This window comes from Homalodisca vitripennis, chromosome 6 (assembly GCF_021130785.1).
Source record: "Homalodisca vitripennis isolate AUS2020 chromosome 6, UT_GWSS_2.1, whole genome shotgun sequence".
Taxonomy (NCBI): domain Eukaryota; kingdom Metazoa; phylum Arthropoda; class Insecta; order Hemiptera; family Cicadellidae; genus Homalodisca; species Homalodisca vitripennis.
The window spans coordinates 71528839-71555299 of NC_060212.1; the positions used below are offsets into that span (position 1 = coordinate 71528839).

The 26461-nt window shown below is 33.1% G+C and overlaps 1 protein-coding gene across 1 annotated transcript; it reads left to right on the plus strand.

Annotated features, from left to right (window-relative positions):
* Nucleotides 1-1136: 1136 nt before the first annotated feature.
* LOC124364424 (puff-specific protein Bx42-like) lies at nt 1137-25699 on the plus strand. The gene is made up of 13 exons (XM_046819913.1): nt 1137-1413; nt 9456-9597; nt 10036-10203; nt 10928-11110; nt 15348-15472; nt 15818-15887; nt 16931-16996; nt 19600-19716; nt 20371-20512; nt 21897-21996; nt 22712-22990; nt 23846-24040; nt 24598-25699. The coding sequence occupies exons 1-12, from the start codon at nt 1394-1396 to the stop codon at nt 24036-24038; spliced, it is 1605 nt and encodes a 534-aa protein (XP_046675869.1). The 5' UTR covers nt 1137-1393; the 3' UTR covers nt 24039-24040; nt 24598-25699.
* Nucleotides 25700-26461: the final 762 nt, after the last annotated feature.

The following is a 26461-nucleotide window of genomic DNA, read 5'->3' on the forward strand; positions in this document are numbered from 1 at the left end:
TTTAAAATTCATCTGATGATTTCGACGCCAAAGCGAGTAGGTATCTGGATTTCAAAACAATACGTCTTAGCATAGTATTCTTCCAAGTGTTCAAAATCACTACGCCACCAACAGGTTGTTTCCTAACGAAGAATCTAGGCCACGCGTAAATACGAGGAACATTGTGTCTTCTCTTAGGATACTAAGACGTCTTCGAGTCAAGTTTGCTGAAACCTTGAAAGCAGAACAACGCTTTGTTTTGTAAACGATACAGATACTTAAATAAATTAATTTCTTACTATCCGATTGACTAAAGTCTCTTGTGAATGAGCATTTTATAAATTGAAACATTATTTATTATTTTGGCCATTCCATCGATCTCTAAATTGAATTGACTTCGTCAGCTGGTTTAGTTCGTAGATTCAATGTTTTAATGTAAAACATAACATTTTTGAATATTTTGTTTTTGTTATTTTCTATAAGAAATAATAGTACATACTAAATTTTTTAATCTATATAATATAAAATTGTCTTGTCTTAATTTTGTGTGTTCGTTTGTTTATTTAAAATTACACTAAATGTGTTTCAACTACTACTTTGTCTTTTATTTTTACCTAAGACATTGAAAATATTTGATAATTAATCATAGGTCGATAACTAAATTAATGTTTTGCGTGCTAGAATAAACGTGTGTATTACTATCTATTCTTTTAATGATGTCAATCCAATTTTGTTTGGATTTACATTCTACACCAGTACGGACATAAACGTTTCCTATCTATATAATATCTCGAAAATATTCACTTCGGGTCATTTACTATTAATCTCTGATTTTAAGTTCCTGAAAGTGAAGTACATTAAATTAATAATATTAATATTAAAAACATTATGTTGTATTCATCGGTTCAGTGGATACTGTATTCAGGAGATATGGTGCACATAGTCAATTGTTAGTGTACACTGTAGTTTTGTAGAGCTTATACAAAAAATAAATATAATAAAATAAATATATACTCTTAAATCTACATATTATGTTTTGTATCAGTACATGATACTCGGACGTTATTTGTATTAAATAATAGTTACTGTCTTGCAGGACTATCTTTAGAAATTAAATGAGATTCTGTCGGTTGGCAATAGTTCTTGGCCAATGACGCACAATACCTCAAACAAAATGGATTCCTTTGTCTTCAACTTCAACCAAATAAGAGAGATCACTGTGACATTGTGAACGGAGTAGAGTGGACGTGATAGATTTGGTGATTGTTAATTAGTCGGGGTGACGTTTTGTGTGTACCGCATAGTGTTATTTTGTAATCGTATTTCGTATTAAATTATGGTTTCATTTAATTTACAGTTGTAATTGTGGTAGAGTATTGTAAACTTTTGAAGCAGATCGTCTGTAATTTCCGAAATGGCTGTATCACTTTCAAGGTAAGTAGGCCTAGTATGTTTGTACAATAGTTTACTAGTTTTAAATAAAATGTGCCTTTATTTAATATACTACCAAATATGCTTTTACCCATAAATAGTCTTAGCATCTACTGTATCAGTATCTTTTTAAAAATGGCAATACTTTGTGCTACATAGTGAAGGCTAGGTTAAGTATGCCTAGGATTACTTGAAATAGCCTGTAGAATAGACTTGGGGGGTTGACTTTAATAAGCATCATACTTGTTATTCAATTGCTATTATTGAAAAATGTGATATATATTATCCAACTTAATATGTAGTGTATAATTTATGGGCTATACACACTGTAGGGCCTATTTATTATTAGAAACCTTGCAATATTTATAACTTGTCCAGCTTGATATTAATAAGTAACTGCTTTTTTTAAATGGAGGAAAGAATTCACCCCATTTGTTACTGGCAGCCAAACCCACCAGTTAAAGCCACAAACAAATTTCATTACTTGTGAGAAATATCTTAACAAATTTTCCTCATATTAATTGCCATTTTTGAAATCCCTAAATATGAATTACTTCTTGTTTATTGTTTACATTAAAATTACAATAACTAGTAACTTGAAATAATATGCAAAGCTAAATAAATTGTAATATAAAATTTCAAATTATCATTCGGATAAAAACAATCAAACCATTCGATAATACTCAATTAAATAACTAGTGTCACAGGCCGCTTATTACAGTCTACCTTAGACTTAGTTATACTACCGATTTTATCCTGGCTAATAGTAATAAAGAATTAGGGATCATTTTAAGCAACAGTACAATTAATATAGGCTAGCCTGTGTTACATAATCCATCTTGGCTATGGATAGGCCTATACAAATATGTAAAGGAGATATTATGCTAAGGTGATTTGTTGTGGTGCTACAGTCCACACGGCAGCAGTAGCCTATAATAGCCATGACCGTAATCGAATCATCGTGATTCATGATTATCTAAACTACCGACAACAAAATGTCTAGCTGAATTATATTTTAGTATATTTCAAATTACAGAGTAGCCTAGTTGAGCTGTTTTCATATCCAAACAGAGAATTATTTAATGATGCATACAAAATTACCTAGGTTATGTGTATTTTTAAAATAAAGCCTAACATGTAGAAAACATTGAAACATTTAACTTAGTTAGACTACTTTTTACTATTTTAACCCTTCGTACGCTGTAAGTGGAAAATTCCGCAGAGTAAATATAACTCGAAACGTTCTAAGCGGAATAGATCGCGGAATCCCCTGACAACGCAATATATTTACGTTAGTTCTACAAATTGCCGCCAGAATGCTGAGAGTGAATATTTGGTGTTCTAATATGACGCAATGTGAAGCGTGACTGATCAAAACAGCTGGGAACGATCACAACAGAAGCTTTTGTTTGCTTTGTCAGTCCGCGCCATCGCCAGTGAGCAAGCTGTAAGCTCTAAGTGGAAATACTCGCACGTGACAGTCAGCTGCCGGCGGCCGCTATGTACTGTTGTTTATTGTTTATAACCTGCTATACTGCTTTAGCTTTCTATTGTGCGAGGTTTATCCATATCAATAATGTGATAAACTATATATATCTATGTAAAACATGTGAGGCCAAGCCTGCCCTCCACCCAGATGAGTGTTTTGAGATTTGCCACACACAAGTCCCAATATTAGTCCCTTTTTTATTTTTGTACCATTTTGTGTTCTTTATATATTCTATATTTGTCATGGAATTTTTCCCTTCATTATCTACTAATTTTGTATAAATAATATGAATTAATGTGATTGTGCTAACTTTTGCTACTTTCAGAAAAGTTTATTGGACTTTAAGTTATATACTGCATGTATATGTACTCATATGTAAATAAAATAAAAGCAATACAAAAACTATCATGTGTTTTCATTAGTTGCTAGACCAATAAACCTAAAAAATTATATAACTTTGAAAAAATTAAAAATTATTATTTTTTTTATTGAGCTTTAGAGCAATTGTATACATCTTGCTTTCAGCGTACGAAGGGTTAAAGCATAAACTTGTATGAAAGCTTGTGACACTAATAATACATGTAGGCTACAATACCATTGTAATTAGGCCAAATGATTTTACTTTGTTTGAATTAATTTAGAAAATTGGCAATAAGTGATTGTAAATAGGCCTAACTATAATTAGAATTTTTTGTACTCAATAAGTCAGCTTAGGTAGGCTATTTTTGATTGACGGTTTGGAACCTGATTCGATAGTGGTGGTGGCCACTTACTATACTGCAGTGTTTCCACTGGTGGCCAAAATTCTTCATGTCAGTTTGGTATTCACTATTGTCAACAGTCATTAACTGCTCTTCTGGGGCAAAACTCCCTTACTCAAATTATTTGATATTTTACATATCAAAAGACAAGGGACGACGACTCTGGTAATTCACAGCCACAATCCAGACTATGTAATTCACAGTACATATCAAGAGCAACAAAATAGCCTATTGCGCTGCTCATAGTTTCACTTTTAATATTGAACTTACAACTTCAATAGTAATGTTGTAAAGACAACATTAAAAAGCAGTTATCATTTCTCAATTTTATAGTTAAAGTACCACTTTAGCCTAGATAATCAATTCCTTAATTCTGAGGAATCATAAGGGGTACTTTGGGATTATACCGACCACACCAGTATGAAGAACACAAAAATATAAATTTATAGAAACAAACATGATAGAACGAAAAAACAACTCTTTAATTACAAACTTACAACGATTATCAATTGTTAATGGGGTCAAATTTCGTTATATGCCCCCAACGCTTACACTTTTTTCAATGAACTTAGAACGTTATAAAACGTTGTAGTTGAGTAACAGAACTAACATTCCATCAATCAACAAGCATTTCCAGGTATTGTTGTCGATGTTATCTTATCTTTCTCGAGAATCCCGATTACGGCAGGCCGCGCGGCATCACATGATTATTTAAGTTTTTTGCACGCTAGGGGAAAGGGGGTACCTTTGAACACTTTTTGAAAAAAATATTTTTGTATTTTTTTAAATTAATTATTTTGATAAACAGTTACCTTTGAACACTTTTTGAAAAAATATTTTTGTATTTTTTTAAATTAATTATTTTGATATAAACAGTACCTTTGAACACTTTTTGAAAAAATATTTTTGTATTTTTTTAAATTAATTATTTTGATAAACAAGCATGGGGACATTGATCTTTAGACTATTATGCAACAAATTACTTAAATTAATGTTAATAATCTTCAAAATATCTAGGCTAAAAAAAAAAAATTAAAGTTCACTGCATGTTGTTCAAATGTACCCCACTAAGGGGTACATTTGAACAAGCCTGGGGTAGGTTTGAACAAGGACGGGGTGGATTTGAACATTGGATAATAGTAAAGAAAAAACTAAGGAAATACACAAAAACATTTTATTCATAGTGTGCACTAATCAAAGGTACATTACAGATTGTGTAAACAAAATTTAGGTTCAACTTCTACTTTTTTAACATTGAGTATTTTGATCGAATTCTCCTTTTACACTTGTCGTCGATGAGAAAGGGTCCATTTCCAATCAAAGGTACTGGCCCGTAAAAAAGATATTTATTTTCTATCACTTGAAAACATCATCATGTTTTTGGCCACTCATATGAATCTCCAAGTCCTTCTTTCAAAAACTTAATTTTAGAAAATCCTTCATCCGGGAAATCAACCACCCTTCCTAAATACCAACTTATATCACAAAATACAGCATAGTATTTTTCAAGCATCGGATATATTTTTACTTGTTTAGACAGGTTTAAGGGCCTATCGAAGTTGTCATCTTCTTCAGAGCTCTCCACCCAGTCTGATTCTCCACTTTCCAGATAATAAATTGGGTCAGGATCGTCACAGTCAGATCGTATGAAATAGATTTATGCTTATTTGTTTTTTCTTCTTTTGTTATGTCCTGATTTTTTGTTTTTTTTCTGGTAAATCTAATTTTCTTTTTGCCTTTATGTCACGCTGCTTCCTTAGTTCTTCTTTTTTCTGTTTTTCTAAAAGCTTTCTTTTGATTTCTCTTCTTCCAACCGAATTTTTTCTGGAGTGGCCGTAATTATTTTCGATTTTCCTGGTTCTCTTCCTTTTTTTACATTCTACTGAAGATTTTGCCTGCAGCTGGGGATAAAGGCCTAAACAACCTCTGGATAGGAGACACTGCTACGGTTTTGTTTAAAATCCCATCATTTAGGCTTTCATTTTCAATTGATGTTGAACCTGTAGGTCTAGCATTAGATGTACCTTGGCTGTAATTTTCATTTTCGCGTCCTAGATTAGAAGTTTCGTTTAGTGTCAGGTGTAGGCGTACTAGAGGTTATCATCGCTTCAGAAAATGGGAAATCTTCATCAGTAAACACAGTTGTAGAATATGGCCATATTCCACACATCTCCTCAAAATCCTTTTAGATATTCTTCCTTGTAAATGCTAAATTAAAAGCTTTTGATGCCAAACCCAGCTAAATCATGAATTGAGAGTTTAGAATCCGGGGTTGTTTGTTAGCCAGTTAATTTTGAACTGTGGCTAAGTTTGTTTAAATGGTCCTAAAAATTGAAACAACTAGAGGTTGGACACGATGGCTACAATGAGGAAGGTATTGTCCAACAATACAAATACCATTATCTCTTGCGTATAATATTGCATCCAGAGTGCAATGGGATTCGTGGTTGTCGAGAATCAACAAAACTTGTGATTCTTTTGAGCAGTGGCTGTACTTCACAAAGTGCTTCCAGCACTTTGAGGAACAAAGCATTAGTGATCCACCCACTAGTAGGGGAGTTAACAAGTCCTAAGCTTCCACTGATAGCACCTACCATTAAACTGTCATGTAGTCTAGCTCGGGGAAAATATGAAAACTGGAGGAATGGTATTGCCTGCCCGCATTAACAGTAGCAACCATTGTAATAAGGCTGCCTCTTTCTCCAGACACAACTTGGCCTACTTGTTTAGTGCCTTTTTTAGCTACAACATTTGGGGCTTGCACGACAGTTTTTAATCCAGTTTCATCAAGATTGTAAATGTCACTCTCGGAGAAAAATTTGTGTGTTTTTTGTAAACATCATCTAAGTTTTTTTGAAATTCTTCAATGTTTTTCCGATTGAAACCTAATGTTCTAGCTAAGCTTGTGTTTTCAGGTTTTCTCAGTGATAAAATCTTTATGTCTTTTCATAAAACCTTTCAACCAATCTAAACCAGCTGTTTTATTATCTTCCCATTTTTTTTGGACATCGGCCCAAATTTTTCTGCATACTGAAATGCAAGAGCTATAATGATTTTGTACGTGGAGGACCATAGTTCATCGCAGAACATGAAATAATATATTCTTCTAGCATTTTTTCTTCTGAGCTGAGCTGAAAAATACTTGGTTAGAAGTGTACTTGCTATTAAATGTTTAAAAAGGGGTGCGGGTGCTGAAGGGACTCGGATATCAGTGTGCTCAGATGGTAAATTTGTCTTTAGAAGAGCCTTTGCTTTTTTTATTCGATAGAATAACATGGTATGAACCAAGCCAAACGATTCTGCTGCTTGACGTATTGGGACGTTTTTTCCAAAACAAGCTTAACAGCTTCCTCCACATCTCGCTCATTTATCTCTGGGGCCCACTTTTTTCTTGATGTAGTTTCTAACCATTGTAACCTGAAACAATACAAAGTGAGTTATTACCTAAACATAATGTAAGTTAGTTAATTTATTGTTTTAGTAGGCCAAGGCCTACAATGTAAGATCAAATTAGGTTTGTTTCAATATTAGGCTGCTGATATCAAATTTTTTTTAATGAAGAGATTTAAGACGTAAGACAACTTGTGTGTTTTAATGTAAGAAAAGTACTAGATTTTAAAAATATAAACATGGAAACTAATACAAAAAAAATAGGCCTCATGCTTATTCTATCTTGATGATAGCCTTACCATTGTATGTTCTAGGTTTTAAAAACAATTCTCTTAATATTTATAATTTCCAGTAAAAAATAAAATAAATAAATTGTTTAACTTGTACAAATGCTAATAAATAACCTAAAAAAAATTCGGCTTTCTTTTTATATTTTACCTCTTTTTTTACAAAACCCAGTAACTTTTATGAATAATTTTAGAATGTTCAAATGTACCCCCCAATGTTTGTTCAAATGTACCCCACATGTCACAGTAGAAGAAACTGATTTTTTTCTTAGTTAGTTGAACAGATTATCTTATGTTATTATATTCAAAAAATTGCTCAATAAATGTACTTACCTATAGTAATATAAGGTTGGTCAATTCTTTCAATTCTTTCTTCCGCTGACAGTCTTACAACTCAAAACTCAAAAGTTTACAAAATGTGGCTAAAAACCTAACCTACAAAGGTTAAAAGAAATGGAGGGAAACAGGTGTACTAGGTCATACAGATGAGAAGAAGAAGTAGAAAAAAAATCAGGCAGTTAAAGCTCATCAAATGGCGGGAAAATTTAAACTTGTTCAAATGTGCCCCCAGTTCAAAGGTACCCCCCTCTCCCCTACATAATTGCCTTTCCATTACAATTCAATTTATATTTCTGATCAGCCCCTCTAAAATTTGATATTTTACTATCTATACTATATTTGATATACTATCTCGAGGGATGTTTTTCTTTCGTTGACATCAGTGCGGGCTTCGGCAGCACCTTTGGTGGAGGCACTCGCATTTTGGGTGACGGAGTGTGATCAAGAATAAAAACAAGTTTTGTGTGTTTTTTTTCAATAAAGAGTTTAGTTTTTGTTTGGTAATGTTTGTTTTTGTTGAATTTTTATGTTTGGAGAAATGTAGGGGTAAAACACGTAAGTACAGTACAACAAAAGCGACGCACCAGTTGAACGGGCGGCGAGACTCTGCAATCACGTTATCTACTAGACCGCTCGACTTTGACCTTTGTCTGAGGATGGGGAGGGGTTTGCGATAAGACAATTCCTGTTTTATATTGACGAAATATTGTTCTATGCTAATCTAGTAATCAGTAGAAGCAAAATGTCAAATAAGGATTCATGTCTGGTTGTGGTCGGTATAATCCCAAAGTACCTCATAAGGTTTTGTTTAAAGTTAGGTAATTGATAACTTTAGCCACTTCGCAATATGTGTTCCTTTTTTGTGGAAGAAAAAGGCTTATTATAAAGGAAATCAAAACCAAAAGATAGCAATTAAATTTTGAAAAGGTCAATAATTAATATAGTAAAAAAAATGTAAAAAGGAAACAGTAATTGAACGGGCTGACAGTAATGCCTCCGTTTATCAGCACAGGCTATGGTAGCACCTTTGACGCTAACCCAATGAAAAACATATCTCGAGATAATACCGATCAATAAATTATAAAATTCCAAAAGCTGATTATTAATGCTTTATGCTTCTTTATGCTTGAGAGATAAAAATATTATAAACTCACCTTTGAACTATATTTTATGTAGCAGGGCAATGGCTGCTACTATAGAAGTATTCAAAGAATTTAAATTCCTATTACAAATTAAAGTTAAATTTCCCAAAGTAGTATCTCAATCAGGAGCAAAATAACAAAGGAAATTTTACAATTCATAATGTTCACCATGAGGTAGAAACTTGGTCAAAATGATGAAAAACAGAAAAAAGCACTGTAAAACTCATATTTACCTTCAAATGCAGTTAGTATACCCAGCCTATTCTTCCTGCTCAAATTCTCATTTGAATGTTGCCAACCATAATATTATTACCTCCTGCCTCCTCTTTTATGTATCTCTCTTTAGTTTGTTATTCTTCCCCATCCAGAAACTTCTGATATCTCCCTGTCCCCTGGATCAACAGAATGTTTGAGATTTATAACCTGAAATTAAAACATTTTAATAATTGTTATGCAATAGCCTATAAACTTTGTGTCTTCTTAAAAATTCTGGAAATAAAAGTACTCTAAGGTATATTGTTTAAATATTTAAAAATTACATAGAAACTTATCTAATACACACTCACTCAAGCACACACAGGCTATCTTTTACAGCCATATCTTTTAAAGTAATTACAATCTTTAAAAATGGTTTCAGCATTTTGCCAGCTCCATCTCAGCCTGTTTGGGACCGGGACGATGAACGGGCAAAGTCTCGGCCTGTTACTGCCCTCGTATCTGCCAGTCCTACAGCCCCGCCATATGGACAACGGAGGGGTTGGATACCAAGAAGTCAAGAGGTAAAATTTTTATATATTTAACTTACAGTATTAGACTGACAGTCATTTCAATATGATCATCACTTTTGAGAAACAAATGAAATTAGGACAAAAGCCGAATCCCCCGATCATGTAAGCTAAGTAGATAATCTGTACACTTTATATAAAGTACAAATTGTTTTAATGCCCTAATGATATTTAAGTTCTATTTGTGACTTAAGGCCTAAACTTTTATCATTATATGTACAAAGTTTAGTGACAATGTGTGATCCATGAAAGTTTAAAATACTCTAGACCTAGTGTGTAATAACATTATTATAAATGAACTTGAAACCTTGAATTAGTTGCTTGTAAGTTAGGTGATTGTTTGTCTTATTGGAAGCAAAATTTGTCCATTTGTTATTGTAATTTGTTTGTTTAAAGGTGAAATAAATAAAAAATAAAAATTTTCTTTTCAAGGACTTCGGAGATGGCGGTGCTTTTCCTGAGATTTCCGTAGCCCAGTATCCTTTAAACATGGGGCGAGAAAGCAAAGAATCGTCCTCCAATGCAATCGCAGTTCAGCTGGATGCTCAGGGGAAAGTGAAGTATGATGTGATTGCACGACAAGGTCACTCAAAAGATAAGGTAAGAAACTGGTTATTAACGTTGTGGGATTTTGTACTTAGTGTGCAAATAAGCTTCACCTGTCCAATTTTTAAAGAAAAAGTTAGTGTTTTTCATTTGTCAGACTTATTATCCTAAACTAAAAGCAATTTTCCAGTGCATGTTTTAATCAGAATGTAATCAGTTGTTTGGGCTAGAGGATATTCAACTTGACCATTATAGATAACATCAAAATGCATTAAGATTTTTAAAACAATACACTGTTTTCACATTTGTATAAGACAAAAAAGGCTTTACTCTGATTTTTACGTAGGCCTACTCACATCTGAAAACATCCTATGTAGAAAACTGTATGTAAAATGAGGCCTACTTAATCATTCTGAATAATAAATATCTGGACTAATAGAGTGGATCAGATCTTGTATTTTGCAACAAACTAGATACCCTCAATAAATTTGCCTAAAGTCTGTGGAATTTAATTGTTTTATGAATGATGGTTGAAATAAAATAGCCCCAACTTAATTAATATAACACATTTAAAGATGTTTCTACTGCAACATAGCATTCAAAATTATACATAATTTTGTGGGCACAGATCTGCATACAAAATGCATAATTATTTTATAATAGGATTTTGTGCACCAGATAAGAAGAAACACCTTATAAAATCATATTTTCTTAATTTTGTGTTTTTTTTTTTTCATTTATACCATTGCATAAATGTAATATCATTTTTTTTTTGTAGATAATTTACTCCAAACTAAGTGACTTGCTGCCAGCGGAAGTAACAACAGAAGACGACCCCTCACTACAGCGACCAGATAGCAATGAGATCGACGAAACCACTGAGAAAACTAGGCAAGCCTTAGAACGTCTTACCAGCAGCAAGATAGCAGCTGCTATGCCTGTCCGATGTGCCGATAAAGTTGTAAGTTGTTTTCCTTACTTTCTAAGATAATTATTGTGTATTATTAGGTAATATTTTATTTTTATTGGTCTCTTACTGATTCTTTTGTTGGTTACTGAACCTGCAACAAATTGGTTAATCTAGTTGGCTGAGCGTTAGCAATTATTTCTACATTGATCTTATGGTTAAAAAAGTATAGCAACAAGAAAATCGTGGAAAAACATATTTGTAAACAAATTAAATAAATAAAAACATTACATTTTAATTCTTTATTTAACATAGTAACGCAGATAATAGGGGTATGTTCTCTGTCGGTTCCTTCAATACACTGTTGTATTGCTTTATTTGTACACAGACTAGATAAGAGTTCAGTAATGGTGCAGTTCCCTTTATGGAATTGGGCTGAACGTTAGTTATAATTCAGGGTTATATCTCGAGAATGGATTGCTAAACTAAATTGCAATAAACGTGAAATTTTGTGCATTTTGCCATCACTAAGGGTTTTCTCAAAACTTTTCTGTCAGTATCTTTTTTACCAAACCGTATTGTAAACGATAAAAAAAGTAAAAATAAAATAGGCTATTTAAATTTGCTATAATCATACATTATAGGCATGTATTTATACATCTAATGTAGGGAAAATATAAAAAATTAATAATTCAAATTTTATTAATACATTTTTATTTACAAAATACACTGCAATGCACATATAATAATTTGATTTTTTCCGAACTATTAATATTTGAATTTTTTCACATGAACAATGAAAGTAAGGTCAGTTTTTACTATCTCTTGTTGCTTGTACCTGTACCTGTTTCTCCCAGTAGCCAAGTACAGTGGAGTACTCCCGCAAATCCGAACACGTGTAAATCCGCACCGCCGGTTAAATCCGAACAGTGTATCCAGGAGGAATTTTATCACGAGATAATGCAACAGTTATAGAACTAATTACATAAAAATGAAATTGGCGAGGCGTCGCGAGGGCACTCGGGCATGCTTTCGCGCGTGTAAGAAGTGAGGAGACTAGGGCCCTAGCGAGGGGAGGTGAGATGGCGGGTGTGACGGCTTAGGAAAGTTGGTGGGGCGCGCGATGGACGTGCTGTAGCGCTGTAGCGAGGCGCCGTCGTTGAACGCAGTGTGGCCTGCGGAGTCCGCTGCTGGATCCGACGAGCCTCCGCCTGGCTAGAGACCCACAGAACTGGAAGATCGGCACGTGTTGCGCAGGCTTGGGCGGGGGCCGGCCCTGTCGTAGTAAGGGAGGGGGTGTTAAGGCGGTAATGAAGTGGTGTGGGCGTACAGGTGGTGCCGTCCGCATAGGTCACATGTTATTCTGGCCGACTTGGGCGTAGGCTCGCATCGGGAGGGAATTTAGGTGAATTTGACCGTTGATTGAACGCTGATGGGGAGTACGAGTGGGGCCTCACCCGAGCCATTTTGTGAGAGGTCCTCATTGGTTTGTCTGGTGGGAGATTTCGGCTCTGCCCTGTAGTTCTGCTGGGCGGAATACTTGTGTTCGAAGCCTTGGGAGAATGAGCAACTCAATTTCGTACAGTAGAACAAAGAAAGACTTTATAATTAAATAGTCATACAGTATTTTTATTAAGACAAATTGTGTACGGTACTGAGTACATAAATAATGAAGTCTAACCATATAGTACCAAATTGAAACTTATGACGGTTCAAGTATGAGGTTAAATTACATGTATTAAGAAGTGGAAAGTCCAAACAAAAATTGGACTACAGTACTATATAAGTTATTGAGTACAAATTTAATTGTTGAAAAAATAAAAGACATAAAATTCAGTTATTGTCTCTGTCTCATTAAAGAGAGTCTATTGGTGAACGCGTAGTTTAGCGTACGAACTATCTGAACGCGTGGACCCGTACAATATCCAGTACGCTCACTTTGCCTTAAACACGATTCAGGCGCCAGGGCAAATGACACCAATTCACTTTAGCACGGGCCAGTTAGGTTTTTCCATATACAGATTAACAGATCAGGGCATGTGTTATCAAAAATGGCGTACACGCCCCCATGTTACCAAGTGGGGCCGCGTGTACATTACTGATGACATACGTCAGTTTCTAGTTTGAGCCCATATATATCAAAACTGAGCTCTTCTACAATGCTTTTTAACACTAGTAGACTCATCTCATGGCCCAGGCCTACCACAGAACCCTGTTCCAGTTTCCGGCCCAGGAACGACAGAACTTAACTTTTTAAGATCTCACAGTTTCTAATGACAGGTACATACACTCTATTTCTTAAACCTGTGTATGTTTTTATTATACAAATGTCTATATACGACTGGTAAAATATAAAATGAATATAAAATGGGTACCTATAAATAAAAGATCATTATTGACTAGCTAAAATAAAACAGAGTAAGTTTTTGTGAAATAGTGTTTGTTGTTGAAACACACAACGTGCACACATGTATGTGGGATTTCCTTCGCAAGTGTCACATACCGTCGTAAAACTTGTTTCTGTTCCAAAAACTGTCAGATTTAACAATTCCATGCTCCCTTTCAGTCCCTCTCCTTTTCTTCTATTTATTTATTTCCCTTTCATTCTAGTTGAGACTCTTTGATAATTATTCTTCTACGACATCCTTCCATCAAAATCATCATCCGCCACATATTAGCTTCGCATCCTTTTTCAGCAATAATTACTCTCCTCTAATAATTTATTCTCTCATCGCTCTACGTGATCACCTGTTTGTCTATATTCATCTTTGTCTTGTTCATTTTTCGGTTCTCATAACTTTTCCTGTAACTATTTTTTTTTGTTTGAGTGGTCAACTATATAGTTATCGTTCACAACTTCTTGCTTATGAATGTTTCTTTTTTTTATCAGTTTGCCCATATTGACAGCTTTCTTTCTTTTTCGTGTAGTTTTTCTTTTTTTTAGTAGTTTTTCATATTCACTATCTTCACTAGTCACGTCATCTCTGGCTGTAATTAAGGTCTGCTAAATTGTCTTGATCAACCTTGTCCCTTTCAAATCGTTTTTTTCAAATAAGTCCACTGAATCGTGGTTTCGAGTGTCACTATAATCACTGTCCACACTTGGATGATATTCCGGATCACATCAGAGTCAAATACTTCGCTTTCCCACTCAAATCAACATCACTATCGTCTTCATTTGCTCTCTAAAAAATCCTGTCAATTTTTCTTGGAGTCAATTGTCACCTTTGCATTCTCATCACTTTTTTTTTGTAGAAATTATTTTTCCTCCATTTTTCTAACAGTAATAAAATCATCATGTCAACCAGAAAAACAGGGCTAATTTGTAAAATTCAAAGTATAATAATACAAAATATTATCACGTGTGCAAAAATGATACACATGGCCCCTACAACAAAATTAGTTGATTGTCACTCTGGCCACGTGTATCATTTTTGCACAGACATGAAAAATTAATGTATTGTGTGTTCCGCCAAACTGGTCGTCGATTTCAAAAAGAATTATAGTACTGTGTTTCTAAAAGTCACTCTTGATCTTAAAATCGCACATTGGCCCCTGAACGGTAAAAATGAAAAATTTAAACTCGGCCCCTGCCTAAACAGCTTTGTTGTATCATAAATGATACACATGGCCCACAACATTACTGCTGGTGTGTATCATTATGATACACATGGCGCTGAATGTGTTTTAACAATAAGAACTCTCACATCTAAATACGGTAAATGTTGCCTTAATATTCGCAACACTTCTTTGTCAAGAAATACAATCAACATCCAGAAGAAACATTTTTAATAAACCATGTTGATAATTTCTATAACAAGAATAGACCCCATCTCAGTGAAAACCGTTTTTTTCTGTAATTCTGGCTAATCCGAACAATCACATAATCCGAATAGGGCACTGTTCCCAATTAGGTCGGATTAACGGGACCTCTACTGTACAAAATGTGCTTGTATTGATTTAGAATATGAATTCTTGTGGTATATTTGCTGAACATGAGTCTTGATTATTTGTACCAGGAAGTAAACTGTGGTAACCATGTAAAGTATCTGTATGGCAACAGTAACCTTTACCAGGTACTTTTGGTCTGTGGTAACAAGTACTCTCAGAACAAGTATCAGTTACAGTAGTCCTAGCGTAGCTTTATGAACCCAGCACATGAGATTCTTTTTACTCCTGGAGCTGAGAGTTTAGCTAACAGATATAGTCAGTGTTTAGATAATCAAAGGTCTTACTGTAGTCTGGTGGGAATGGCTGTATGTTTGTATAACCATTAATTATTATTTTTCAGGCTCCAGCCCAGTACATTCGCTACACACCGTCACAGCAAGGGTCTGCCTTCAATTCTGGGGCCAAGCAGCGTGTCATACGAATGATAGAGGCCCAGAAAGATCCCATAGAACCTCCAAAGTTCAAGTTAGTTGAAATTTTATATTAGGCCTATATATATTACAGTATCATTGAAAGTCAAAGTATTAATCTGTTGTATATTATTAAAACTTGTTATAGTCTCTAAAATTATATTCAATTTTAAAATTATGATTGTCTATTTAATCAAAATTATCCATAAAAATATAAATGGCTTACAAAACTGTTTTACTAATATTTTTTTCAAAAAGTTACTTACTTTCTAAATACGCCTTTGAATTGTAAAATTTGCACTAAGAAACAGATGATTAAACTTTAAAAATATTGGAAATTCTTCAATTAGAAATCTTCATTTATTCCAACTTTGTTTTAGTAGTTATTTTTTTCTTACAGAATCAACAAAAAAATACCTCGAGGTCCACCCTCCCCGCCAGCACCAGTCATGCATTCCCCAACAAGAAAAGTGAGTATATGTAATTGTAATCAATTAACTGAGGAGAGTATACGTAAAAGTCCTCTAGTTTCGACTCACCCTTGTAGAACAGTAATTTGTCTACATGTAAGCAAAACAGATCTGTAAAGTCTGCTCTTACTTCTAAGGAAGAATAATTAATCAATTTTTTTCAACTACCATCCAAGTGCTGCAATTTAAACTGGGTTTATCACAGATCTGTAAAGTCTGCTCTTACTTCTAAGGAAGAATAATTAATCAATTTTTTCAACTACCATCCAAGTGCTGCAATTTAAACTGGGTTTATCACAGATCTGTAAAGTCTGCTCTTACTTCTAAGGAAGAATAATTAATCAATTTTTTCAACTACCATCCAAGTGCTGCAATTTAAACTGGGTTTATCACAGATCTGTAAAGTCTGCTCTTACTTCTAAGGAAGAATAATTAATCAATTTTTTTTCAACTACCATCCAAGTGCTGCAATTTAAACTGGGTTTATCACAGATCTGTAAAGTCTGCTCTTACTTCTAAGGAAGAATAATTAATCAATTTTTTCAACTACCATCCAAGTCGATCAGTGCTGCAATTTAAACTGGGTTTATCACAGATCTGTAAAGTCTGCTCTTACTTCTAAGGAAGAATAATTAATCAATTTTTTCAACTACCATCCAAGTCGATCAGTGCTGCAATTTAAACTGGGTTTATCACAGATCTGTAAAGTCTGCTCTTACTTCTAAGGAAGAATAATTAATCAATTTTTTCAACTACCATCCAAGTTGATCAGTGCTGCAATTTAAACTGGGTGTATCACAGATCTGTTATTTCTAAATTAACCAACTTAACAATTTGTTTTAGCCTATGCTAAGTTTATTAGTGCCTGATATATTAAAGGAAAAATCAGTTTTTGATGAAACAATTACAGTAAATTGTATATTGTATAATGGCTAGTAAGGTTGTCTGGCACATTTTTCCACTAAAGTTAAAGGTTTTTATTCATTAATGTTACTGTTGAATCATTATTGAAAGTATTTACATTTGGTTCTTTTTCTTTGTAGGTAACTGTAAAAGAACAGAAAGAATGGAAAATTCCACCCTGCATATCAAACTGGAAAAATGCTAAGGTAAGTTATATAAGTGAAAGTAATTTCTCTAAAGAATAGTATTTTTTAACAATGAACACTCAAAAATGTACAAAGTAATTTTGGCAGAAATAACTTCAGATATTTTATAGAAATATACCAAACATTGTATGAATTATTACAATGAATAATAAAAACCAATTTTACTGCTATGTTTGCTTAATACTGTTCTAAATTATCTGCGTCATTTTTATGTGGGAAAACATTTTTAATGTTAATATCAAAATGCATTGTAAAAAATATATAATATCCAGCTTGAAAGCATTTATAGACATTTGAATATTTGATAATGATGCTGGTATAAAAATTCTTTCAAAGACCGATTCTCAGTTATTTGTTTCTTCTGATATTTTTTTTATTATTCATATATTATATGTACTCATAGAGGCTCTTGAAAAATAATTATTACCCTATAATTGTGGGTATTTATCTATATTTCTATTCTTCTTAGACAGTTCTGCAACTCCATTTAATTTAATAGATACACTATTGTGTGCTAGTACTGATAAAGTCATTATTTTAAATCTTGTACTTTTTATTTTTTATTTAATTTTTTTTATCAAACGTTTATATTTTTTACTTTAACTAATAATACAATTCATAAAACCAAACCAAAAGCACTGTTTTGGAAAGTCAGAAATTTGACTTAAAATCAGGTGTGGAAAACAGTTGTTTGCGCATGCAGTACATTAATGTAATTTCAGTGAGATTAACTTTATTTGAAAGAATACAAGCCTATAAATAGAAAAAAAACAGTAGCAGTCGTGGGACTGCCGATAGAAGTGAAAACGGAACTATTAAGTTGAGAGTAATTAAAACTATATGCAAAAATTATATGAAATTTTTTATGTTTTATTTATTAGTTACATATGATGGGTTAAACAAATCATGAACAAAATACAAATACAAAGTGGTTGAAAAAATAATTAATATACAATTATCTTAACAATATCTTAATAAAAACAATAAATGAACATATTTCATAAAATCTAAAATTATTATAACATTTTTTTAATTTTCCAATTTTAAAATCCACGAAAAAATATTATCAAATAACTAGAAATCTATTTTACCACGCTAGTAAGATAAATCTTATACCGTAATAATACTCATTTCATGATGAAGAGGTTAAATATTAAAAACATAATTAAAATGAATAATGCTAAATTTTAAATACAAATATTCGTACAAATATTAAAAATGTTAAAAAATATATTTGTTGTTTTCATTATTCATTTATCTGTATAAAAATATTAATATGTTTCATACTCACTTTTATACTGAAGTCAATGAATTTAAATTCAATAAATAAACAGTAATCCTTCAATTAAATAATTACAATAATAGTCAAATTAAAAATTCACTTAAACAAAATCCAGTACATACAAGTTGAACTTCCCACGTGGTCAATTTAACTTTACTTATGTATTCTACACTCTAATACTTAATGTACAACGCGTCACATTTACAATTACAGATGTACTGCTACTATAACGTATTGTTGACGTGACTCACAAAATTATACTTATCCAAAAAGCGTCCAACGCGCACATAATACAGTCAGAAATAGTCGATGTATTAGTGAAAGTTTTATAATAAACATCGGTGATTCTGAGACCAGCGATAGTGAAGAGGATAGTGACGCCAGTGATGTGGAGGAACTCGCCGCTCCATTGTAAAAAAGTACTGTAGGTATTAAAGAATATTATTTTAATGCAAAAAAGTTCAATGCAATCATTATACTTGTTGTAATTGCTCAATATTAATAGTTAGCTAAACATAGAATACAAGTGAGTTAACACCATTGTAAATAATACAGTTATTGCTACGGATAAAGTATATAATTGCAATAACAATTAAACCCACAATATTTTTAAGACTAATAAATTAGTTAAATTAACTTGGTTCTTTCGTAAAGGTATTTTTATTGCAAAATAAACTAATTTATTGAGGTAATACGGTATCAGTGAGCCAATGCGCCAACTACAGTTCCGGCAGAAACGTTCACTCATCACTTCATACGCTACTACAGGCTAAACTAAACTTCCAATAAAAAAATGATAAATTACAAAAAAAATATTCATCTATTTTCACATAACTTTCTCGCTGACAAATTTTGTCTGACCAAAAAATAAAAAAAATCCTCGCTTACTACTTTTTTCTTGTCATTGTAAACGCTATGTAAAATGTAAACAATAATCAAAATTATTTCAAAATTTTTTTAATATTTAAAAATGTAACCAATAGATTGCCATTATTAAGAGCTTTAATTTGACGCATCTTACAGAATTGTACGACATTGGCTTCACTTTTAAATCGCGAGAGGAAGCCATAAAGGTCACTGATTTTCGCAGTCTGTTTTCATACTCCGCCGGGACAGTTTTAACACAGCGAGACTGACTTTTTCATGCAGGTTAGTAGTCCGCGGCCAAGTATACGGTTAAAAAAATTGGACTGTACTATTATCATTAGCATGTCGGTGACGCGAACCGAGGATTTTACCCTCTACCAATTCGCTCAACGCGCCTAAAGAAGTTTTCACTTCAAAAAGGATTAGGGGTTTCATATATATGTTTTCTGTGCAGGGATACACAATTCCTCTGGACAAAAGGTTGGCAGCTGATGGAAGAGGACTGCAACAAGTTCATATCAACGAGAACTTTGCCAAACTGGCAGAAGCTTTGTATATTGCTGACAGAAAGGTAATTTAACCATTATAGCTGAACCAAAGTAATTGGTGGCTCTTTTTATATTCACTGCAAATTTTTTATAAAGGTTTTTAGTAAATATGGGAGAGTTTATGGGAAGGCACTATGTATGCAATAACAACCATTTTGTAAACTTGTAAGTTTATTTCTGTGAATTTTTTTAATCTAATATTGTCTAACAATAGTTTACTGATTGGCTGTACTAGCACTTAGGAACAGAAATTCTGTTTCCAAATTGCTTCTAATATAAAAGAAAGACAGGGCGTAGTAGTGACATCTTGACTAGTGCCATTCAAGATTAGAATTTTCTCAGAACCTAAGAAAAGTAAAAACAAAATAAGTCTTTAATTCGTTTTTTATTTGAATTGAAAGATGATTGGCTGAACTAAAAGCACGACCAAACAATGCAACGCAGACAGCACAGAAAAAATTGATATTATTTGTTTTGATTATTTTAACTTCAACATTGATTTTAAATATTGGTCGAAATAAGTCCCAAATTGAAGTAGTAGTACAAATACATTATTTGTTTGTGTAGCACACTAGAGATATCCATGCTTTTTGTGCATAAATAGGGAGAATTATTCAGTGAATATGACTTCTAATTTTTTGGAGTTGGCCATATTTAATCTCTTGGTTTATTTTTAGGCTCGTGAAGCTGTAGAAACCCGAGCACAGTTGGAGAAGAAACTTGCTCAGAAGGAGAAGGAGAAAAAGGAAGAGCACTTGAGACTGTTGGCACAGAAGGCGAGGGAAGAGCGAGCTGGTATTCGAACAACTGCAGCCTTAGGTGAGCAAACATAGCATTTATGTTGAATTTTAATTATTTAAAAGTAAGTTTCATATGTCTGTTAATGTGCTGTTTATTTTAAATTGAAAGATAAGTACTACAAGAGCTATTCAAAAAGTAAGGAACGTAAGGAATTTTATAAAAACCAAGTACAAGAAAACATTTTATTATATACGTGTGAAAGAGGGACTAAAATACTACTTTTCTACATAATCACCATACAAATTCAGGCATTTATCATAGCGGTCGACAAGATTCAAAATTCCTGTGCCATAAAATTCTGCTACCTGTGATCTTAGTCACTCAGTGATATATACATGGAGTTCCTTATTGTTGTCAAAACACTGTGTTGCTAGCCAGGTCTTTATTTTCGGAAACAAGTAAAAATCACTTGGAGCAAGATCAGGATTGTAGCGAGTATGGGGAAAAACTTCCTAGTTTAACGAGTTCAGGAGTCGCTTGCTTTCAACAGCTCTCCTTAGGTTTTTGTAGTACCGCTCAAGAGTTTAATGTTGCACCAAACTCAAGAAAAACAATAAAAAGAACCTCTTGCCTGTCCCAGAACACTGTTACCATGATCTTCCTTGTCGAGAAAGTTTCCATACATAGCCTTGTTTTTTTAGGGGAACTTATGTGCCTGCACTCTATGGACTGTAATTTTGCTTTACAATTCACATGTTTCAATGTGTTATGATTCGATCCAGTATTGCATCACCATGACTGCACATGGTAATCCTCCAAAAATTTCAAAGCTGTCCCCATTTGTTCTTTATGGTAATCTTTAATCATTTTTGGCATCCATTGTTCACACAATTTGTGGTAGTCTAGCTTCTGTGAAACAATTTCAAACAAATTCATGAAACTTGTGGGAGACATAGAGAAAGCTCAGTTATTGTAAAACGACAGATTTCACGAATTTTTTCATCAAGTTTGGCGACCAGATTGTCAGTTACAATGCTCGGATGTTCACTCTTCTCTTGATCATGAACGTTTAGTCTGCTATTTTTAAACTGAATGCACCACTTCCTAGCAAAACTACCAGTCATTATATTGTTCCGGTACACTTCACACGATTCCCGATGAATTTCTATTGGTTTTTAGTTTTTTACCAACAAAAAACTAATTACAGACACACTTCACAACTGGCGGAATTTTTGATTCCAGCACACATTTCAAATCGGAATATAAAAAAAACCGGCAGAGCAGAGATGTTTCCGTTGTCTCATCTGGATGCTGACTGAGGTGCCGAGCACGAGCACATGCAATTGGCGGTGTCAGGTGGAAACGTTTCTTACTTTTTGAATGGCCCTTGTATATTTTGTTTTGTAGCAATAGTGTAGAGTTTCATTAATTCATCACATAAAGTAAACTGTTACCATTTTAGAAAAAGATGATGAACTGCGTGAGCGGGACCAGATGCGCTATGAGAGGCATAAGGACAGAGCAAGGGAGAGGAACCTGGCCAGAGCTGCTCCTGATAAAAGGTAACCCTAAAGTCTATTCAAAATCAGCTGGCAAGACCAATGATGTTTGTTATAAATGTATATTCACAACCTACCTCGAAGTTCAATTCTCCACTGTAGTTTTTAACCCGTTGAATGCCTCAGGGGAAAGGTTGAGTGACAAAAAGATTCACCTGACAACATTCTTGTAAGTCGTATGGGAGAAATGCAAGGCAATAACTAGCTATATTGCTGAGCTTCAGGTAAAAGTGATGTATTTTTTATGGTATTTTTGTGAAAATGGTATCAAATTGTTTATAGTGAAACATACGACAATAAAATAGCATAAAACCAATAGTCAGAAGAAACAGAAAATATATGTACTTGTGGTATGTAAAAATTGAAAAATGTATATAAGTATACTTTTTTTTACTTTTGATATATTTTTAACAAATTAAACACAAACTTATACTGTGGGAACAATTTTTTTCATTTGTTTTAATGTTGTAAATGTGGAAAAAAATCATTGTAAAATTTGTTCTAGGAGTACAGTAGTTATATAACAATTTTTTAAATTATGTGCATAATAAAAAATTTGCAGTAGCCCTACCGGTAGTCTACACCACACTTGTACAATATTATATACTGTAATTTTGTATAAAGTCTACTACACTTTCAAAATGTTGTCTGTAGCTAATTTTAATGATTAAATGTTATTAAATACTAACCTAACATTGACTGTATCATTACGTTCCAGGTCCAAGCTGCAAAGAGATAGAGAGCGAGACATCAGTGAGCAGATAGCGCTGGGAATGCCAGCCAAGACGATAACAGGTGGAGAGGTGCAGTTCGATCAGCGATTGATGAACACGACGAAGGGAATGGATTCAGGCTATGGGGACGACGAGGCATACAACGTCTATGACAAACCATGGCGTGACACCAACTCGCTTGGACAGCACCTGTACCGCCCATCCAAGAATGTAGACAAGGACATTTACGGCGATGACTTGGAGAAGATTGTAAAGACTAACCGGTACGTTACTAACAGCTGTTAGCTATTTTAAATCTTTCATCTTGGCTACTAGGGATAGAACAGTATAATCCTATAATAGAGAAGGGCAGATCATTCAAATAAATAGAAATGGGCAGAAGGCGGATCCATGTAGTATGCTATATGTTTTACAATTGTGAGCTTTGAAATTTTATCGCTAAAATGCACAAAATGGTACTTGTTATAAAGATCAAGTCATACGGAAGTTGGAGATTTATTACTAAAGCCTAATAACAGGGGTACATGAAGCAGTATAAAAGACTAGTTATTGAGAAGGTGGTATTGATATTATTGTCTTTTTTTATAACCTCCAAGATGTACTGAATGAAGGATAATGTTTACCATAATTAATAAGGTTTTCAAAACCATAATGATAATGTACAAATAATTGTGACTTTTTGTTATAGCAATTGTTAATATTACTTTTTAATTTTAACAACTAGTTAATTTTTTTTAAACAACGTTAAACAATTTTATCTTAATCCTTTTGACCGCTGTAAATTACGCAGCCAGTCGATCCAGTTATGCTGAGTATTTCTTAGCCAAACTTGCTTAGACGGTGTGGTGTTGGCTGTCAATGAAAGTGGAAGGTGGGTGTGCGTCCATCTGTACTGGCCATACGAGTTGCAAGGACAAACTACGGCTAAACTAACGCAAGCTGTCTGCAACTTTGGTGTGGCCATTGCTACTGGCCTTTTGAGTGCAAGGATTAACTTATAAATGTATACCCCACATCTTAACTTATGACTGTTTCCAAATTCACTCCATTCATGTCAGCATCTCGGCTGTTAGATAAATTACTTAGCGAGTGTAAACTTATACCAGGTATATTTGCAGGTTTGTGCCAGACAAGGAGTTCAGTGGTACGGACAGGTCGGCGGCTCAGGCTGGCAGGAGTGGTCCTGTGCAGTTTGAGAAAGAGGAAGAGGATCCTTTTGGCCTGGACCAGTTCTTGACGCAGGCCAAGCGGTCTTCAAAACGTCCCAACTATGAGAGAGAACGCAAGGATGACAAGAGAAGGAGGCACTAAAGGTCTGTATGTTGCTTTATCCGTCTCAAGTACAGCGTACAAGGTTTAAATATCTAGAATATATAACATATAGTTATGCAGGAACAAGTAATTTTTTAGTAGAAATCATTTTATTGTAAATATTGATTAAATGTTTTATTAGATAAATAATTATTTTGTTTTATTTATTTATTTTTTTAGTCTATTTAATTCTGTTAACTAGTAGCCTATTTTAGAGCAAGATACAAAAAAATGTTATTTTTAAGAAAAGATTAATCTAAATTTCACATCTAATCTATATAAAATTTTCTGGAATCTTGAATTTTTTATAAATCTGCAGCATATATCCACATAGTTAAATAAAAGTTGTAACGTAAAATTGTGTAAGTAGCAATCCCTTAGTTATTTCTCATAAGAATATGATATTCTTGTGTAGTGTAAATTTTCGAAATGTATAAGTTGGTCGGGAGTAAAAATGTGTGCTGGAATGTAGTATCTGAATAAAACAAACTATTCAAAATATGGTATAAAAAAAGTTTATGGTGTGATTTTAAATGTTTGTAATTTTGTTTCTTTCTAGGACTACCAGTCACTTCGGCTATTTGTCTTCGAGGGCTGTTCAGCATCAGCAAGACTGAAAATAACCTCCAGTTTACAAATAAGTTAACGTAGACCACTTACTACATTTTAAGTTCTGTTAAAGATTTGTATAAATAATGTGAACAGTTTAGCCAGAAATGAAATAAATTGAGTAATTGTATAGGACTGTACGTTTAGCACATTTGTGTCTTGTAATTTTTATCTTTTAAATATATTATACAAAGTACGGGATGAACCCAGTATTTGAAATTACAAAGTAATCTCTAAATACAACACTCACAGTAGAATGCATTCTTTCTTCTGTAAATTAATAAATTCTGTAAGATAAATTCTTTTATAATTTATATACTCAGCCAACAACAAAAGATTAATTCTATTGAATATTTCAATACTGTACTGTATGAATATTTATTTACTGGCTTATTGTGTAGATAATGATTGTAGATATCATTTTGAGTTGAAAAGTGTTTTTGATTAGACTAATAAACACAGTGCCAAACCAATATATTTTACTTAATTATTTGGAAATTAGTTGCTCACATTTTCTGGTATAGCTGATACATAAATGACATTTGTTGAAATTAATTTGAAAATTGTGTAAACTGGCAGAGTTAAGGCTGCAACTTTCTTTTGTATACTAAGACACCACTATATAGCTTACTACATCCATTGCTAGTTATCAGTTTCGTTAAGAAAAATCGGTTTTGTCGGAAACAAGTGTTTAATAGACTGGAAGAGAAATTGGAAAACATTGTATAGTGAAAAAAGGATTTAGTTTTTGTTATATTTATTACTGTTTAAATAGTGCATGATTTGATGGAAGTATGGAATGTACAAGTTTTGTTGTCACTACTGCTGCGAACATTGTACTGCATTTGATGCATTTTTGTTTAATGATTGTTTATGCCAGTTATTAGTTCCATAAGAGGGTATAAATATTTTATTTAAAAAAATTTCAAATATTAACCACCATTAGAATGGAATTAAACCTTTCCATTTATTGTAAGAAGTGTACAGTTGTGTTATTCTAATGTAAATCTGTTTTATTTTTCTTCATTTTTAGTAAATACTTTGTAATATGAGCTTGTGTTTTTTTTTTGAACTTACTCCTTTTATTATTGATATCAGTCTATATTTATGTAGTAGTGGTTGCCATAACTGGAAAATGGGTAAGACTGCTGCTGCTGCTCTCTTCGTTTCTGAGCATATTGATACTCAGTATTCAGCCACACGTATCATTCCACACAGCTCTATTTACTACAATTTGGCATATTGTAATTAGTGTGCTACAATTAAAGACCAGCCAATTTCAAAGTATATGATTTGTAATTTGATATTTGTTGGAGAAAAACTGTAAATCCATTAAAATTCATAGATAATTTTGTAATGTTTATGATGAGAACACAACGTATACAGGAGATGTAAGGTAGTGGTGCAATAAATTAAACAGTTTCATGATGGGGACCAATAAATTAAACCAAACATTTAGGTACCTGTAACAGATGGACTGGTGGCAAAATTGAATAAGAAAGTTTTAGTAAATCGCCATAAAAATCCTTTCCACACTCTACAAATTTCAAGGAGTTTTCTGCAAGCAAAATATTACTAACAAAGGTACACAAATATTTAATTAGGTAATGTATTTACAGGTTTGAAAATTCAAAGCATGAAAAAACACGTTTTAGCAATTGGTTATTTGTATATTAGCCTACCTATCACGGTCCTCCACAAGTAGACACAACAGACTTGCGGCAATGCACAAAAATAAATATAGAACCTACTAATTTCAAGCAAAATATTCTTTAAAAAATTATCATTTTTAATTAGGTTATTTATTTACAAGT

Coding starts and splice junctions, on each gene's coding strand:
- LOC124364424 (XM_046819913.1), top strand. CDS start 1,394: ATGGCTGTATCACTTTCAAG. Junction 9,598..10,035: donor GGATACCAAGAAGTCAAGAG/GTAAAATTTTTA, acceptor TTTCTTTTCAAG/GACTTCGGAGATGGCGGTGC. Junction 19,717..20,370: donor TGTATATTGCTGACAGAAAG/GTAATTTAACCA, acceptor GTTTATTTTTAG/GCTCGTGAAGCTGTAGAAAC.